The 19,950-nt window shown below is 42.5% G+C and overlaps 1 protein-coding gene across 6 annotated transcripts in view; it reads right to left on the bottom strand.

Annotated features, from left to right (window-relative positions):
- LOC126267355 (neuroparsin-A) overlaps positions 1-19,950 on the bottom strand; it is a 210,226-nt gene that overhangs the window by 14,418 nt on the left and 175,858 nt on the right. For 3 of the 6 annotated variants that reach the window (XM_049972482.1, XM_049972488.1, XM_049972484.1), the window contains exon 4: positions 18,526-18,640. In XM_049972482.1, coding sequence (XP_049828439.1) covers positions 18,526-18,640 — 115 coding nt within the window. Of the gene's footprint in view, positions 1-13,583; positions 13,973-16,278; positions 16,647-18,525; positions 18,641-19,950 lie in introns of those variants that run through there. The other 3 variants (XM_049972486.1, XM_049972485.1, XM_049972487.1) reach the window with 2 other exon arrangements.

Genomic DNA, 19,950 nt, shown 5'->3' with positions numbered 1-19,950 from the left:
AAATGGTAATCTTTACAATTTCGGATGCGACAGAAAACTTCAGTAAAAAATCTCTTAACAGAAAAGAAATAGTCTCGATCTAGCGAACAACACAACTGCAGAAGTTAATTGTTTCTGTGTTTAGATAAAGCACCCTTGAGTATTACATTGCAATCTAGCACCGACAGGCACGAAAACACGTGTGAAAATCGAAGTCAGAGTAGCTACCAGTTTGGAATCCATGTTGCAATGACACGGTTGCAAAGTTCAAAAGGCCGTCGTTGGGAAAATAGGCCACATCTGTTGTAATATAACAAGTTCAATTTTCGTATCAGATGCATTTGTTCGCGATTCAAGTTGAGAGGTCTCGTCATCGCTAAAGAGCACTGCTAACATTGTGTCAGCTTTTGATAACTTCTCAACACATTCGTTTTAGAGCAACGACAAAGTGATAATCACTACAAAACATTTAAACGTCAAACTGTAAACGTTTACCGTATTCGGACGTTAACAGTTACTTGAACGGTGTGGTTACTAAAACTCAGTTGCCAACCCGAGTAAACACGCTTCGATAACATAATAATATATGCAAGCTTCACTGTGCTGTGGTTTCCACTAATTTGGAATTCTGTTCTGGTCATTGTATTATTGCTTTTTTCTTTGACTGTAACTGGTTGTGTACAAATACTAAATCATCATCGTATTCTGTTATTATGAATTCGCTTTAGAAACAGGTCAGCAACCACGCTCAGATGATAAAGCCAGAGCGGCTCCTCCTGCCGGAGTTTCGAGTCCTCCCTCGGGCATGGGTGTATGTGTGTTGCCCTTAACATAAGTTTAACTAGTGTGTAAGTCTAGGGACCGATGACCTCAGCTGTTTGGTCCTTTAGGAATTCACACACATTTGAACATTTTTTTTATAAAGTCATGGGATAGCGATATGCAAGTATACAGATGGCGGTGGTATTGCGTACACAAGGGCAGTGCTTTGGCAGAGTTGTCATTTTTACCCAGGTGATTCATATGAAAAGGTGTCCGACTTGGTTACGGCCGCACGACGGGAATTAACAGACTTTGAATGCAGGATGGTGGTTTGAACTAGACGCACGGGACATTCCATCTGCAGTGTCAAGAGTGTACCGAGAATACCAAATTTCAGGCAATACCTCTCACCACGGACAACACAGCGGCCGACGTCCTTCACTTAACGACCGAGGGCAGCGCCGTTTGCGTAGAGTTATCAGTGCTAACAGACAATAACTACTGTGTGAAATAACCGCAGAAATCAATGTCGGACGTACGATGAACGTATCCGTTAGTACAGCGTGCCGAAATTTGACATTAACAGTCAAGCAACCGACACGAGTGCTTTCCTAACAGCACAACATCACCTGCCTCTCCTTGGACTGATCGGATAAGTCCAGATTTCAATTGGTAAGAGCTGTTGGTAGGGTTCGAATGTGGAGCAGACCCGACGAAGCCGTGGACCCAAGTTGCCAACAATGCACTGTGGCTCCATAATGGTTTGGATTGCGTTTACATGGAATGGAACGGATCCTCTGGCCACACTGCACCGATCATCGAGTGTTCTTGTTGTGGTCTTCAGTCCAGAGACTGGTTGGATGAAGCTCTGCATGCTACACTATCCTGTGCAAGCTTCTTCATCTCCCAGTAGCTACTGCAACCTAGATCCTTCTGAATCTGCGTAGTGTATTCATCTGTTGGTCTCCCTCTACGATTTTTCCCTCCACGCTGCCCTCCAATGCTAAATATGTGATCCCTTGATGCCTCAGAACATGTCCTACAAACCGGTGCCTTCTTCTTGTCAAGTTGTGCCACAAACTCCTCTTCTCCCCAATTCTATTCAGTACCTCCTCATTAATTATGTGATCTACCCACCTAATCTTCAGCAGTCTTCTGTAGCACCAGATTTCGAAAGCTTCTATTCTCTTCTGGTCTAAACAATTTATCGTCCACGTTTTACTTCCATACATGGCTACACACCATACAAATACTTTCAGATACGACTTCCTGACGTTTAAATCTAAATTCGATGTTAACAAATTTCTCTTCTTCAGAAACGATTTCCTTGCCATTGCCAGTCTACATTTTATATCCTCTCTACTTCGACCATCATCAGTTATTTTACTCCCCAAATAGCAAAAGTCCTTTACTACTTCAAGTGTCTCATTTCCTAATCTAATTCCGGCAACATCACCCGATTTAATTCGACCACATTCCATTATCCTCGTTTTGCTTTTGCTGATGTTCATCTTATATCCTCCTTTCAAGACACTGCCCATCGACTAGAAATTGTTGTGTTTGGCTACTTGGAGACCATTTCCAGCCATGCATGCACTTCATGTTCCCAAACAACGGTTCAATGTTTTTTTAACAATGCGAAGTGTCACCGGCTCACAATTATTCGCGACTGGTTTGAAGAACATTCTGGACAGTTCGAGCGAATAATTTGGCGACCCATACCTCCCGATGTAAATCCCATCGAACATTTATGTGACATAATCGAGAGGTCAGTTCGTGTACAAAATTGTGCGCTGACAACACTTTCGCGATTATGAACGGAAATAAAGGCAACATGGCTCAATATTTCTGCAGCGGACTTCCAATGACCTGTTGAGTCAATGCCATGTCGAGTTGCTGCACTACGCCGGTCAAAAGGAGATCCGACACGATATTAAGAGGTATCCCGTGACTTCTGTCATCTCAGTAGACCTCAATATGAGCTCAATGTCCATAGCCTATCACCATTTTTTTCCCCACGAAGAAAATGATTCGTGACATTTCTGTATCACCTGCTTTTCTTTTACAATCAGATTATATCATTTTAACTTATACCTCTCCTAATATCAACGTCGCAGCTTTGTGCAGGGGAAGGTTTGAACTTCGCACCGACGCCTAAGAGTTTGCCAGTTGTTGATTTTATTAGTTCTATCGAACAGGCTGTTTATAAACTACCTTCCGAGGCTGTGGAAGAGGTTAGGAGGGAAGTTTGTCCACCCAAGTGTAACATTACAGCAGCTGAGGCGGCTGCTTTACGTTCACTTAGAATGGATCCTGATATTGTTATTTTACCTTCGGACAAGGGTAACGACACCGTTTTGTTCAACTAGCACGATTACATTCAAAAGATGCACTGTCTTCTTTCTGATTCGGCGTATTGCAAAATCTGTGCTGACCCTAGTAAGAGTGTTGAGAGAAAGACAAATAACCTCCTGAAGAAAAGTTCTTTGTCACAGGAGACTATCAAGAGTCTTAATTCTTACTGTGCTGTACCACCTACATTATATGGCCTCCCTAAGGTCCATAAAGAGGCTGTCCCGTTGAGGCCTACTGTTTCTAATATTGGTACTCCGACAAATCGTGTAGCTAAACATCTTGCTAGTTTGTTGAGCCCACTAGTAGGTAGGTGTGAACACCACATTAAGAACTCTGCAGATTTCTTACGTCGATTGCAGGGATTGCGTTTGAATGACTGATATTTTAGTCAGTTTTGATGTGGTTTCTCTTTTCACTCGCGTTCCTCTCTCAGATTCTTTGCAGCTAATTCAAATGGCTCTGAGCACTATGCGACTTAACTTCTGAGGTCATTAGTAGCCTAGAACTTAGAACTAATTAAACCTAACTAACCTAAGGACATCACACACATCCATGCCATAGGCAGAATTCGAACCTGCGACCGTAGCGGTCGCTCGGCTCCAAACTGTAGCGCCTAGAACAGCACGGCTACTCCGGCCGGCGCAGCTAATTCACGTTAAGTTTGGTGTCGAGTTAACAAATTTGTTTCGACATGTGCTGACTTCCACTTACTTTTTATTCAGTGGTCAGTACTACGAACAGACTGATGGAGTTGCAATGGGAAGCCCGTTGTCACCTATTGCGGCCAATTTGTTTATGGAGGACTTTGAGGAACGTGCTTTGGAGTCAGCGACCTTGAAACCTGCGTGTTCTTTTCAAATATGTAGACGATACTTTTGTTGTTTGGTCTCATGGCAGTAAGAATTTAAAGCGGTTTTGGAACATCTGAATTCAGTTCACTATGGAGGTGGAAAAGAATGGATGCCTTCCCTTCCTTGATGTGTTGGTCAAAAGGAAGACTGATGGTACCTTGGGACATTCGGTTTATAGGAAGCCCACCCACACTGACTTTTATCTGCCAGCTGATACTTGTCACTTGTCAGCTGAAAGTTTGGCAGCTGAGCTAGCACATCTCGAAGTCACCTTTTGTCAGAATGGTTATGGTGAGAGGCAGATCAAACGTGCGTTGCGAAATCAGCCTTCTGTGCAACGGGTAAGTGACGATAGCAACGAAGTGGCACCTAAGTCTACGGCCTTTTTGCCTTACGCAGGAAGCATTTCCAACAGGATTGGCCGTATTTTGCGGAAATATGATGTGAAATGTGTTTTTCGACCACCTTCTAAGATTAAGGCCCTGTTGGCGTCCGTAAAAGATTTTCTTGGTTTGCGTAAGGCTGGGATCTATCGTATTCCTTGCAGTTGAGGCATGTCATATATTGGTCAGACAATCAAGACTGTGGAAGACCGGTGTATTGAACATAAGCGTCACACACGCTTACAACTGCCGAGCAAATCCACTATTGCAGAACATTGCCTTGACACCGGTCATCCTATGGAATATAACAACACGGAGATTCTGGCTTGCACGTCCAGCTACTGCGATAGTGTTATTAAGGAAGCTGTTGAAATCAGACTGTCAAGGAACCTTATTAACAGATATGGTGAATTTTGTTTAAATGCTGTTGGTTATCTTTGTTTGTGTTGACACTTGTTCTGTGTGTGGTGTCTTCCTTGTTTCTCATCTGTGAACCGAGGTACTAAATTTGCTTGCACATTTCTCCTTCCTTGCATTTGTGCCTTGAGAATGGCAGGGCGTGCTCCTGTCGAAATATCGGCGGTGTTTGACGACGTCATCCGGCAGCAAACCCTTAAGTTATTTGAACATTCAATTCGCCGGGAAAAGTTAAGGTCTCACATTCATTACTATTCATTCCTTACTACTCGCATTTATACACTCCTGGAAATGGAAAAAAGAACACATTGACACCTGTGTGTCAGACCCACCATACTTGCTCCGGACACTGCGAGAGGGCTGTACAAGCAATCATCACACGCACGGCACAGCGGACACACCAGGAACCGCGGTGTTGGCCGTCGAATGGCGCTAGCTGCGCAGCATTTGTGCACCGCCGCCGTCAGTGTCAGCCAGTTTGCCGTGGCATACGGAGCTCCATCGCAGTCTTTAACACTGGTAGCATGCCGCGACAGCGTGGACGTGAACCGTATGTGCAGTTGACGGACTTTGAGCGAGGGCGTATAGTGGGCATGCGGGAGGCCGGGTGGACGTACCGCCGAATTGCTCAAAACGTGGGGCGTGAGGTCTCCACAGTACACCGATGTTGTCGCCAGTGGTTGGCGGAAGGTGCACGTGCCCGTCGACCTGGGACCGGACCGCAGCGACGCACGGATGCACGCCAAGACCGTAGGATCCTACGCAGTGCCGTAGGGGACCGCACCGCCACTTCCCAGCAAATTAGGGACACTGTTGCTCCTGGGGTATCGGCGAGGACCATTCGCAACCGTCTCCATGAAGCTGGGCTACGGTTCCGCACACCGTTAGGCCGTCTTCCGCTCACGCCCCAACATCGTGCAGTCCGCCTCCAGTGGTGTCGCGACAGGCGTGAATGGAGGGACGAATGGAGACGTGTCGTCTTCAGCGATGAGAGTCGCTTCTGCCTTGGTGCCAATGATGGTCGTATGCGTGTTTGGCGCCGTGCAGGTGAGCGCCACAATCAGGACTGCATACGACCGAGGCACACAGGGCCAACACCCGGCATCATGGTGTGGGGAGCGATCTCCTACACTGGCCGTACACCTCTGGTGATCGTCGAGGGGACACTGAATAGTGCACGGTACATCCAAACCGTCATCGAACCCATCGTTCTACCATTCCTAGACCGGCAAGGGAACTTGCTGTTCCAACAGGACAATGCACGTCCGCATGTATCCCGTGCCACCCAACGTGCTCTAGAAGGTGTAAGTCAACTACCCTGGCCAGCAAGATTTCCGGATCTGTCCCCCATTGAGCATGTTTGGGACTGGATGAAGCGTCGTCTCACGCGGTCTGCACGTCCAGCACGAACGCTGGTCCAACTGAGGCGCCAGGTGGAAATGGCATGGCAAGCCGTTCCACAGGACTACATCCAGCATCTCTACGATCGTCTCCATGGGAGAATAGCAGCCTGCATTGCTGCGAAAGGTGGATATACACTGTACTAGTGCCGACATTGTGCATGCTCTGTTGCCTGTGTCTATGTGCCTGTGGTTCTGTCAGTGTGATCATGTGATGTATCTGACCCCAGGAATGTGTCAATAAAGTTTCCCCTTCCTGGGACAATGAATTCACGGTGTTCTTATTTCAATTTCCAGGAGTGTATGTATTCCTGGAATTAAATACACTTGTTAAAAGAAGAGCTGTTTCACATGTTTCTAAAATCAAGACCTGAGAAGTGGTTTTTGCGTAGAAGTGTAAGCACAGTAAAGTAAATAACAACCCTTTAAAAAGTGTATAATATACCCAAAGTATTTTTCGCATCACTTATCACTTATTTCACATGAGGAAATCTTTTATTAATGTTGAAAATGTTACGTTGTGCCCTGGTTCTGAGAAGACGTGAAGCAGTACGTTTCTCTATGACTCGCTGAGTAAGTCAGTTCCAATGCCAGAAGACTGAAGGGACCTATCATCTCCAATTCACCTAGGCCTAGTGAAGCACTACGGTGATAAAACCAATCTTCAGATTGAGCGCATCCTAATTTTTTTTTCAGAAACTGGAAATGTTAAAATCAGATATGAAATCTATATGCCATGATAAAAAAACTTAAGTTGACAGCGCCAGACAACTTCATACTGGTAGTTTAGTGTTGTAGGAACATTAGCACTAATTGAAAAACGTAAATCACTGTTTTGTAGTATGCGAGGCTCCTATTAATTACTTAAGAGGGACTCATCAACAAAGAGCATCTAAGTTTCTACACAGATTAACAACAGTGATCAATAACTTTTTCGCAAACATTCCACGCAAGGGTGACTAAGGCTTTTATTGTTACAGCGAGTTTCGCTGCTGCGCTATATTCCTAATTTTTTCCTGTTAATCGTTCTGTTCTACCCCAGTACGCTACCCCTCATTGTGGAAATTCTGCAGGTTTAATTAGTCTCAAGACAGACACGACAAATCCCTTGCGACTTTGTCTAGAGATGTACACTTCTTGTTCTATCGAACGAGTGAAGTAGAGTTTCGCGCTACGAGCTGCAGACACCAAGTTTGTGCCACTAATTTTCTGTGAATTAACAGCAGATTCATAGGTTGTCATAAACCTACGGCATTATCGCAAAATAATTATACGTCAGACACAGAAACGAAACACGACGCATAAATACAACATGGTGAAATAAGTTTCTCTGAGGGATTTATAGCATTGTTAAACAAAAATTTTACAGAATTGGAAAAATTTCAGGATCGGTTTCCTTAGACGAAAATAAAGAAACAAATGCTGGGAAACGATTCATATGGAGTTGTTACTGAAACAATACTGTAAGGTTGAATATTTTCTGTTTGCAGTCGTCACCTAATGGGAATATTTCACAAGTCGTGAACTCAAACTCGGATGATCAAATTAGGCTCTTGCCACTGCACAGTCACACATTAACTCACGAGGCCATAAACTACATCCCACTTTTAAATATCTCCAAACTGCCCACAAGGTTCAGGTACCTTTGGAAATGTCTCCGTGTCATTTGCATAGACATATCTTTTAACTGCCTTTCCTGATAAAAATCGAAAGGATTTCTCTATAGCGATAGGGCGAACATATAGGGCGACTCCTCATCTCTTATAATAAACACTAGTGAGAGAATTTTGATTAAAAAGAAAATAGAACCTACTTATAGTTTTCGTGGAGTGATCATTTCTGGTAATTTAAGGCCTGGCATACGTTTAGTTTTCATGTGTTCACTTGCTTGCCTTCATCATATAAATTTTGATCGTACATACTTACTTGGTAGTAAGTGTCATGATATCGCCTTCGCTATAAACTGGTAGTAGTACCCCTAACGATATTTTTGCCACGTATGTCAACATCTGACAAGCCATGGAACAAAATCTCTTTACAAGGGTGAAATTGTGGAAGTAGTGTATTAATAATAGTATTTTTGATGAGCAGAAATGGTTAACCTGCTGTCCAAAGCGCATTAGGTTTGCTTTAGAAGCTTTAGAATGTACTGTTTATAGTTTGAACGGTATGTAATCTACACCATATTTAGCGGCAGACAAATAGGGATCTTACAACTTGCAGAGATCAACCGATCTGAATTAATGGATCCACTCATTATGTTAAAAAAAAAGGGGGAAAAGTGTTGACATGAAAGAAAAATACGTTAGGTTACGGTTTAAGTTACCATCAATGGCATTATGATCAGAGAGGGAGCTATTCCTCAGTTGCACGTGGATGGGGAAAATCGACTTATCAATTGAACTACCATGGGATTTATCTGAATTTGTTTACAGGTACCACAGGAAACTTAACTCTTGATGGACGTATGGAAATTTACTGTCGCGACTCCCGAATACGACTTTAATGTGGCAATAAGTTGGGCATTTCGGTCGGCGAAACGAAACAATGAACTGTATCTTAAAGAAACGAACTTCATCATACAAATATGCTGTCGCTTTTCTACTTCATGCAATCGCTGATTGATTCCTTGTATTCCTTAATAATGGGTCATGCCTCCTACGGTGAACACGGATACTCTCATCAAGTGTGTAGCGAGGTAAGACTTCTATACACTGTGTGCTTTGTATAAAATCCTAAATTAATATGATAACACACCATTCATCATCGTCATCATCATTTTGCACTGCTCCCTTCACTAGCAGGGTCTGTCTGCTTTGAAGAGAAATCTCTCCATTTCCTCCGGTATTTACAGCATCTCTCAGTTGCTTCTCTGGTTAAATCTTCTCCTTTTTTCCAGTTGTTTTCTTCCACTTGACCTTACCACCCATCTTCGCTGAGTTAATCTGCAAATGCTGATATCATTTTACCTTTAACCTTCATTCTTCACTTGTAGAGAATCCTCAAATGTTATCACTGCAACCCTTCCAATTTCTCATTTTTTCCAGTTTTGTTATATCCATCTGACTCCTCAAAACTGTTTTTCTCCTCTCATTCATAATCCATGTTTCAGCAGTGACAAAAGAACTCAAATATAATATGTTCGGTGTATCACCTTCTTTTTTCTCTGAGGGACTTCTTTGTTCCCTATCATTTTCTCCCAGTTCCCGCAAAGCAGTCGCCTTGCCTTGCCCGTTTACTTATCTCTTGATGATTTCTGGCTATTTTCCTGTATGACACTACCCAGGCACTTGAAACTTTCTACAGTTTTCAGTTTCTCCCCACCCACTGTCATTTTTGCTATAGCTCTATATTTTTTATACTTCTTCATCTACACACACACTCCTGAAACCACCGTACGGTGCGTAGTGGAGGTTGCGCTAGTCACTTCCTTTCCTGTTCCACTCGAAAGTACAGCGACTGCTTACATACGTCCATATGACCCTTAATTTCTGCCTACATACCTCCATATGATCCTTAATTTCTCGTATATTATCATCGTGGCCCTTAAGTTAAGCCGCGCGGGATTAGCCGAGAGGTCTTAGGCGCTGCACTCATGGACTGTGCGGATGGAGGTTCGAGTCCTCCCTCGGGCATGGGTGTGTGTGTTTGTCCTTAGGATAATTTAGGTTAAATAGTGTGTAAGCTTAGGAACTGATGACCTTACCAGTTAAGTCCCATAAGATTTCACACACACGTTAAGCGAAATATATATTGGCAGCGGTAAAATCGTTCTGCAATCAGCTCCAGATTCCTTGGGACCATTAACACGCACGTCTTCGTAAAAAGTTTTAGTCGCACTATAGCAAAACTTCTATCTAAACATTTACAGCTATTGGGCAAAAATATGCAAACACATTGAGAAATACATGCTTGAACATGAATGCAGATGCTAGCCAACCCAACAGGACTCGCTGTTGAATTTGACCGCGAATGGCAGCTATGCAATGTTCACTTCGTTGCAAGCGTCAATTGTGGTCACTGGACCCGAGCGTGCTGGCTGTGTGTTTCGGTTTGAAGAACACACATAACTGTAGGATTTGGAGCAGTGAAAATCAACATCTAACATTGTAAAATGTTTATGGTAGCCCTAAACTGAACGTTTTTTGTGCATTGAGCAAGTACAAAGTGTACGACCACTTTTTTCCGTGATAGAATCATCAACGAGAATGGCTAAGAATGAAATGTTTACTTCATGCAAGATGATGCACCACCCCACTACCTGGCAGACGTCCAGGATTTTCTCAGAGACCGCTTTCGAGGTCAATGGATTGCCCGTGATACGCCAAGTGCATGGCCTCCACATTCCCCAGATCTGACACCACTCGACTTTTTTTAATGGGGATTCATCAAGGATATCGTGTTTGTACCTCTTGTGCCGGCTTCTCTGCATGAACTTAGAGCAAGAATTTCCGCCGCCACTGAGCAAGCTACGCCTGCAGTGCTATAGCGAGTTTGGGAAGAAATTGACTTCCGATGGAATGTGTGCAGGATAACGAATGGAAGCCAAATACAACATTTAGTTTAAGGTAACAAAAAACTTGATGTTTCCAGAATGAGATTTTCACTCTACAGCGGAGTGTGTGCTGATATGAAACTTCCTGGCAGATTAAAACATCCCATAGGCTGCGGCTAAGCCATGTCTCCGCAATATCCTCTCTTTCAGGAGTGCTAGTTCTGCAAGGTTCGCAGGAGAGCTCCTGTAAAGTTTGGAAGGTTGGAGACGAGGTACTGGCAGAAGCAAAGCTGTGAAGACGAGGCGTGAGTTGTGCTTGGGTAGCTCAGTTGGTAGAGCACTTGTCCGCGAATGGCAAAGGCCCCGAGTTCGAGTCTCGGTCCGGAACACAGTTTTAATCTGCCATCTAGTTTCAAAACGATGTGTTTCCCAACAAAATAACACTAAGCCCAGTTCAATACCTTCCTTCAATAAATTTTTATGAATTTTTAATGATGTAAAGTCCTTTTTGAAACACTCTGTATTGTTGAAAGTATGGTGGGTGCTTCCGTAACCAAGAGAGCAGAAGTGTCTGGCGCTGCAAGTGGTATCATATGCAAGACTTGTACTGCATACAGGAAAAGCGGAGAAACATCATCCGGTAAGTCACAACGCCGACGGAAGTATGACCGATCGTGACAGATGGTCATTGGAGAGATCTGTGACCAAAATCGAGGAGAGGACAGCTGTAAAAGTCACTGCCGAAGGTGGCGCAGTGATCAGCACACTGGACTCGCTTTCGGGAGGACGACGGTTGAAACCCGCGTCCGGCCATCCTGATTTAGGTTTCCCACGATTTCCCTAAATCGCTTCAGGCAAATGCCGAGATGGTTCCTTTGAAAGGGCACGGCCGATTTCCTTCCCCATCGTTTCCTAAGTCAGTGGGACCGATGGCCTCCCCATTTGTTCCCCTCCCCCGAATGAACCAACCAACCAACCAACCGAACTAAATGCCGCACTTTAGGAGACTACCAGCATCAAGACAACACGAAGCAGGGAATTTCAGGGCGAGTGGAATTCCAAAACCACTCAGCAATGATGTAAATACCTGTAACGGGAAAACGTTGTGCCGAAGCCATAAAACCTCGACTAAGGAGCTGTGGGAGAATGTTATTTAGTCCGGTGGGTCTTGTCGCACACAATTTCTAACTTCTGGACATGTTTACGTCCCAAGAGTGAAACGTGTCGGGGGTTCGGTGATGATTTGGGCGATAATATAGCGATTTTCCATTGGTCCCATGACTACCGCGCAAGGTCGCATTACTGCCAAGAATCATGTGATTATTTAGGACGGTCAGGTGCAGCCCACGGTACAATGTTTGTTCTGCAGTGATGACGCTGTGTTGCAAGGGGACACGGCCGCAGACCACACAGCTCGCATCCTCCATGAGTTCTGTGAGTACGAGGATGAATCGTCGCTTCCACCCCTACCACCCACGGAATGTTTCCCATTTTAATTTTAGCGTAATGCATATTCTCCTGGCATCCGGAGTGGAAACCTCTTTTCGCAAAGTCTGAGTCCTATACCTGTTATTTTCTTCGAAATGCATCGATATCTATCATGAGTCTGTCGTACTTACCACAGGTCGAGACGATTACGACACTGGTCTCAATTCAAAAGGAGCGAGAATCCAACTTTCCAGTTTTCCCAAAATAACACCAGCCAAACATCGCGGAGTTCGTTTGAGCAAGAGCACCGCTGATTGTTTGCCCATCGTCGTCAGCCATTTTACCGAATCCAGTGACCAGTTGTGAGCAGCATGTTCTTCAACGGTCATTTTCTCTCTGTGTCACCAGTGAAAAACCATTACAGAATTCACTGCGAGCTTCGTGGATTTTTCAATCTCCCGAGTGACTATGTGTTTACAGAAGTTACAGATTTATTTTGTTCCGTTTCTAGTCAAAATTTCTTCTTGTGTTTCGTAACGCCTTTGGCCCTATGTTATCTGTAAGCAAATATAAAGAATCTCAAGTGTTAAGAATACTTGAAATAAATAAGTCTCTGAATTTGATACCGCAAACTGAAAAAAATAACTCACTACTACTGCTGCTGCTGCTTCTAAATACATTATTTAGCAAAATTTTGTACATGGCTGTACGTTCAGAGACCGTGAATAGTGAAAATTGAAATAAAATAGTCCTCGGTCAGTATTTTTAACGAATTAACCGGCTTCCAACACTGCTAGGAGTGTCTTCCTCAGAATTTAAATCAAAGAATGGCGGTTACAGGTCGCAAACGGACTGCAACCGCGTAATTAACGAGCAGCCCTTAGTGGGTCGCCATCACAATTTTTTATGTTATATATCTTTGTAACTAATGACCTTTTAGCACATTTATTATTTTATACATGACATATAAGTACTGCCAGTCTTTCACGATGATTCTGTACTTATACTCTGTATCATACGCTTTTAGTCATAATTCTGTGACCATGTTATAGACCATTCTTTGATTTAAATTCTGAGTAAGACACTCCTAGCAGTGTTGAAACCCGGTTAATTCGTTAAAAATACTGACCGAGGACTATTTTATTTCAATTTTCACTATTCACGGTCTCTGAACGTACAGCTTACTTTTTTCGGTAAGGAGGCAATTGCATTAGCAGAATGTTTATTTCACAGAAAGTTCCGTTACAGATCTGGAAGTCTCTATCATCAGTTTGCTTCTCCTGGAAAGAGGCAGATGTGCAATAAAAGCCGTTTATTAGTATTAATTCATGAAAGAGAAGTGACAAGAAATTCTTGAGAGTATTTCCGCTAACTTGTAAAGAGCAGAGAGCCGAATTAGTTCAGTAACGTAAAGGAAAAGCTTGCAGCAAAATGTAGAATGTCGTTAACTAAAAGACAGTGTAACAAGAATAAGGAAAAAGGAATAGGAGAAAAAAATAAAAACCAAAGAAAATAACAAGAATACTGATAATGTATTTATTGTGAAAGAAAAGAACAAAGAGACAGAATAAGAAGAGAGAAATTTACTCACTTGTGTCTATATCAATACATGTAAGTATTGTGATGACAACATAAAAGTGAGTCACGTTTTTTCAACAAACTGGTTGAGTCCATAGAGCTGTATGTCGAGTGTGGAAGCTGTCTCACTTAAATAGAGATATATTTTAGATAAATATGTATTCGTCTCGTTACTAAGTGACACATTCATTCCTCTTCTGACAGGGGAAGACTAACGATACTGAAGCACTGGAGAGTCGCCAGGGAGCAGCCGACGCATAACTTTTGTGCACACCTCAAACCGTCCCCGCAGCTCTCATAATCGCTGCACCTCTCTCCTGGTCCCTGAAACACCAGTAGAATATTTAACCTCTGTTCTGCAAGGTGGCGCCATTTTCTCAGGTTCGCAGGTTTCCCGGTCGTTCCTAAGTAAATACAAAAATATTTAGATGTTACTTCAGCTACTCAGCTCACTTCCTGTATGAGGGAAAAGGGACCAAGTAGTGTTGCCTGATATCTCTATACTTCAGTTATGCTTTTTTATATTTTTCTTGTACTACAGCCTCTCTTGTTCTGATTCATCAGCATGTCTAACATCATCTCGGTCTCAACAATGAAGGCGTATTGTCGCTACCTGTATAGTTGTGGTACCCACAATAAAGATCACCTGTTAGGGATACCGTATTCCATCCCACAGCAATAGGCAGATGTTCTTACATCACACAGTGATTTGGATTCACCACCAGGCTCTAGTCTGAGATACTGCGGCTGACAAGTAGGCACAATTGGTGCACATTGTGGTCTGATGCATTCCTCTCACAAAAAAGAGTATATTTTTGCTGTTGGCCTTTGATGTACTAGTATCTTCAACTACTTTGGAGATGCCATATTGGCTTGCGTGCCATAGCAGAGTGCTGTTTCAGAGGATCCAGCGTCTAGTGTTATGCACTCTGAAGGCAATGGCACGTTGAAGATTTATCACAAAAATTAAATGTCAGTTAATGACGCATCAACGATATAAGCACTCAAGAGCTACTGTGATAGCCAACACAAAAAACGAAAATCACAGGTCTTCGCTGTCGCGAAGTGGATGCAGATGTCGATTATGTACTCAAAGAAACTAGGTTCACGTCGAGCTAAACGCTATTTCTTTCGTCTTAGCCTTTTCAACACATTATTGGTGCTTCGTACGAAGACAAGTATGGCCTATTCTTAAATATTAGATGTTATTTATATTTCCGTTCGATAGAGAAAGAAAGACGAAATAAGTATTTGGCTCTTTGTTTCCAAATATGTGGCGGTTTCCGTGTGTGTGGTCCTGTAGGAACATAAGACAGTTTAAAATGCTGCAAGTGAAACGAGCAGCAATAAAATTCATGGCGTCTCCAAAGTTCGCGAAGGTACGAGTACAGCAAAGCCGATCAACGGGAATATATTCCCTTTTGCGAGCTGAATGCATCGGGCCACAAGCAGAGGGTACAATGGGCGCCCTGTGAAGGAGTTCTGTGCGTAAATAGAGGTCTCAGTCACGTACTGCCATTTGGAGACAGCACCATCACCTAAAATAGCAGGCAATACCTTCGGGTGAAATACTGCACCATAAGGCCGTATAGGTTGAACCTATTCAGAAGACGTAATAAAATGGAACACCTACAGGCGTCCTTGCGATGTTATTTATTATATGGCTACCAGTTTCGGTGCTTCAGTACACCATCTTCAGGCCTTAACTGACGCTGACGCGGTTAACTCCAATCGTATACACAATTCCTTCTGTGGCCAACATCTATGAACTGGCTTTCGCACACTACTTGTAGGAACGATGTTGTGTCACCAACCGTCAGCTACGAAGTTGGAGTTGATGGGTAATGGTCGGAGACACAACATCGTCGTTACAGGTAGTCTGCGAAAAGCAGTTCATAGATGTTGGCCACATAGAATCGTGTATACGATTGGAGATAACCCTCTCAGTGTCAGTTAGGGCCTGAAGATGGTATACTGAAGCACAGAATCTGGCAACCATTTAATAAATAACTTCGTAAGGACAGCTATAGGTGTTCCATTTTACCACATAAGTGAGCAGGCGAAATGCCTCAAATTCCAGTCAGGTTGGACTCACAAAACCTATTCAGAAGAAGCCAACGCGGACAGCCACTTGGCTCTCATCGCTTGAAGTCTTCATACCGAGCCATTAAACACAATGTTTGACTGTTGCTTGTCTTACAGTTTTCTCTCTTTCGGTATTTCTGTAATTAGAATCCTGTTTTTAACCAGCTGTTTATCACTTTAATAGACTAACTATCGTCACCTCGGAACTTTTGTTTGCACCAACTTTCACCGCGCCACTGTCTGCCGAGTGGTATCGAATTTTTGTTAAGCTACTTGCGGCGACTAGGATAGTTGAGATTTCACACAATACCTGAGCACAAAATGTAAGAAGAAGTAAACTTACTAGGAGAGGCATGAGACCATTAAAATATATTTGCTCGAAAATTCAAGACATCAGAAGGAGGCGCATCGTCATGGAAGAGTGAGTTCAGTAAACAACAGTACAAGAGGAGCCAGCTGCTACAAGATGTAGACTGCTGGCAATCGAAAAGAAGTGTCGACAGAAGAAGGAAAAAGGAATTGGAGAAAAATAAAACAATAGAAAATAACAAGAATACTTCCATTAAGTTTATTGTGAAAGAAACGAAATATAGAGAGACAGAACAAGAAGTGAAAATTATTCATTTGTGTCTATATTAACGCACGTAAGGCCCTCCATAGTATTATGATAACAATATAAAGACGATGCAAGTTTCTTCAAAAGAACTAGTCGACTATGTGTCAGTTGAAAGTAGGGACGTCTGAGAAAATATTCAGACGTCCCCTTATTATGCCAACATCATTCCTCTTCTGACATGGGAAAACTCTCGAAATAGCATTCTAGAGTCTTCACAGAGCAACCGGAACATTTTTTGTTCCGGCAGTCCATTCCGATTCCGCACGATGCAAAAACATTGCAGTCGTCTCCGGGCCCCTGCAACACCATTAGAACATTTATCCGCTGCTCTGCAATGTAACTGCTATCCGCTCAGGCTCAATGGTTCACTGCTCATCCGCAACTAAAAATGAAATACGTAAATCAAACTTCAGTTGTACATAACACAGTTTTGATAATGCAAAGGAACAAAGTAATGTTTTCTGAATGTTCTGCACCGCAGTTACTTCCTCATTCACTTAATTCATGTACTACAGCCCCTCCACTAGCATTCTGACCTGCCAATATGTCTGCGAATTACTGTCATGTAGGTCTTCCTTAAATTACAACGAAAGCAGATTGTCACCAACTGCATAGTTGGCGAACCCATGACAAATGTCACAAACCTGTTACGAATATCTGCAGTTTACATACCCGCCCGGAACACTGTACTGATTTCATGTAAAAATTAGTGTGATAATGAAAGTAAAAGTAAAGTTACTGCTGAATTCAGTTTTTGTCTAGAGCGCATAGTTTCAACAAATAAAGTGCGACGGTAGCTGCAAGTATGAATTACTCGTAGCACAGCTGTTACTGTAAAACCTCTAGTAACCCATGTCAATATAACAAGAGGAATAATTTTAGAGAAATAGCATCCGTATAACTTCAGCGACTGTTGATCACACACTAAGCTTGGTATCGTTTGGTTTGAAGACAGTATAGGCGAAGGCGGTAACAGGGAAAGCTACCTGGACTGCGTCAAGATTATGGTAAAGAAAAGCCCGGAGCTTCACTGAGTCTAATGACAACTAAACTTGGGATACTGCTCTTTGGAACCATGAACAGTGCTGATACAGGTAAACTATACATTGTTCACTTCCATGAGCTGTATGTATGGAGAAAAACACACTCTCTTACTGTATAACGCGAATAACGAAATATGGGATGCTGTTTAATGATTCAGGCTGACATACTGTAGTCTACAAGGGGTTCTACGGTCATTCTCAAATCATAGTGTGGTGCAAAGAATCATTTTAGACTACTATTTCTATCTATAACATAGAAATCGTGCCCTGTATCTTCCAAGTCGAAAATTTGCCCGTATGAACGACTGACAAACGTTACTTGGGTGAGAACAGAAGTGAAATAAATTGTCTTTCGAAATCTCCTAAATTTCAAGCCTAGGATATTGTCGAGACACAGTAATCACCTGCATGGTAAAATACAATTAAGGATACAATGATGTCCTCCCACCCTCTACCAGACCGCCACCCCCACCCACCCCACTGGAATCTCTTAATGAACTGTGCCTATTTTTCTGCAAGGAATGGAAAGCTTTAAGAATTTATCATTTACGCTGTTGCTGAATTAAATCATGCAAAATAAAAAATAATTTTTTTTATTAGTGAACTTATGCTAGCTGATGTGTACCTTCCGCCTTGTTCAGAAGTTCATCTCAAACTGCATACAAATCACCTGCGAAAACACAAAGAGAGAGCGAAGGTGACATACTATGTTATTTACGAAAAATGTTTACAAGGTCCTAATAGCACGTACACCTTACTAACTGCAAAGAAAATAAATGATACTGCTTAGTCTTCACACACCTAGTAGCACCAGCTCTGAAAAGTAAATAGAAAGGCAGATGATTAATGTGACAATAATTAAAATTATAGTGATGGAACTCCGCTTAACCTCAGCTGATCCTGAAATAAAAAAAAAAACACCTGAAATATATGTCTAATGACTACTGTCACGACATCTTGAAAGCAAATAGAGGCATTTTAAGCCCTGCCATGGTGAACTATTTTGCAGATGTAAATGAAAAATGTGCCAGCCATATAGGGCTATTTACCTGCATGGACTACGATCTACCTGAAAACTCAGCACAGAGAATTTGACACTTGAGATAACAACTAGACTATCAAGAAATACATACCTTGGCGCAGACTTTGCGTCCGAAGAAGTCCGTCACTTCACCGTATTCGCAACGTGTCAGGTCGACGACACAGTTAGCCCCTTCGCAAGACCGGGATATTGGGTTGGCTTCCGCTCTGACAGAAAGAAAAATTTGTGAAATATCCCCGTTATAACACGAATACCAACAAAACAAGAGTAATGGAATGTAGTCGACCTAAATCAGGTGATTCCGAGGGAATTATATTTTTTTAAAAATGGAACATTAAAAGCAGTTAATCAGTTCTGCATTTTGTGCAGAAAAATAACACTGATGGCCAAAATACAGAGGATATGAAGTGCAGACTGGCAATAACATGTTAGGAAATGTTTTTTGAAGGTATTTGTGTGGAATGTAGCCTAGTTCGGGAGTGAAAAGTGGACAATAAGCAATTCAGAAAATGCTTTCAAAATGCAGCGCTACAGAAGAATGTTGAAAGTTAGGTGGATAAATTGAATAACTAATGAGAGAGGTACTGAATCGAATTGGAGAAAAAAGAAAGTTGTCGCACATTCTGAGACAACAAGGAATCGTTAGTTTGGAAATGAAAGAAAGAGTTTGTGTATGTGTGGGAGAGGGGGGGGGGGGGGGCGGAGAAGGAGGGGGGCAGGGTTGTAAATTTCAGAGGGAGACAATGGCTTGAAAATAGTAAGCAGGTTCAAATGGATATACGTTGTAGTAGTTAGGCAGAGATGAAGTTGTTTGCACAGAATACAATATTACACAAAGCTGCATTAAACTAGTCTTCGAACTAAAGATCAGTCTTTTGTATTTCACAAACGAGATTTCTAAAATATATAAAATTTTCAAAAGTGCCCGTATATTCATCAGCTGCTATGTTGTTATCGACTGAAGTAATCGTAAGATGTCATTTGTGGAACAGAAATAGCAAGCATTCTGCAGTCACCTATGAAAATCTGCGATTCTCTGGTTTTCCGCCAAAAGAAACTCAGTGACATCCCCCTCCTTCGAATGCATCTACTTTGCAGACGCCATTTTGAAGGCTACGTATAGCACCGCCACCTATCAGTACTTTATGAAACTAAAGATGTTGAAGCGGTATTATTCCACGACGTCCCGCATCAAATTCCGCGTTTTACAACTGGCAACGGCCGAGAAAAAATGTGTTGCATTACTTATTGAAGTCCCTCGTGAATTACAATGTTAGTATCTCGTTCCGTGTAAGTTGTCCCAAACCTATATTATCAAAATTATGCATAGGGCAGAGAATCCTAAAACGAGGACTGATTATAGTAATGAATATTTACTTTTTTAATGAGCTACACAACACGCACCTTATACCATTCAACCAAGCATATAGAAGCTGTTCAAAGTAGCGTCTTCCAGTATCATCGTTTATGTTATTATATAATCCTCGACAAAACTGCTTTTTGTGTTCTCCATTGC

Source organism: Schistocerca gregaria, chromosome 4, assembly GCF_023897955.1.
Source record: "Schistocerca gregaria isolate iqSchGreg1 chromosome 4, iqSchGreg1.2, whole genome shotgun sequence".
NCBI lineage: Eukaryota > Metazoa > Arthropoda > Insecta > Orthoptera > Acrididae > Schistocerca > Schistocerca gregaria.
The sequence above is the reverse complement of the archived record's forward strand: the minus strand, read 5'-3'. Positions and strand labels throughout refer to the sequence as shown.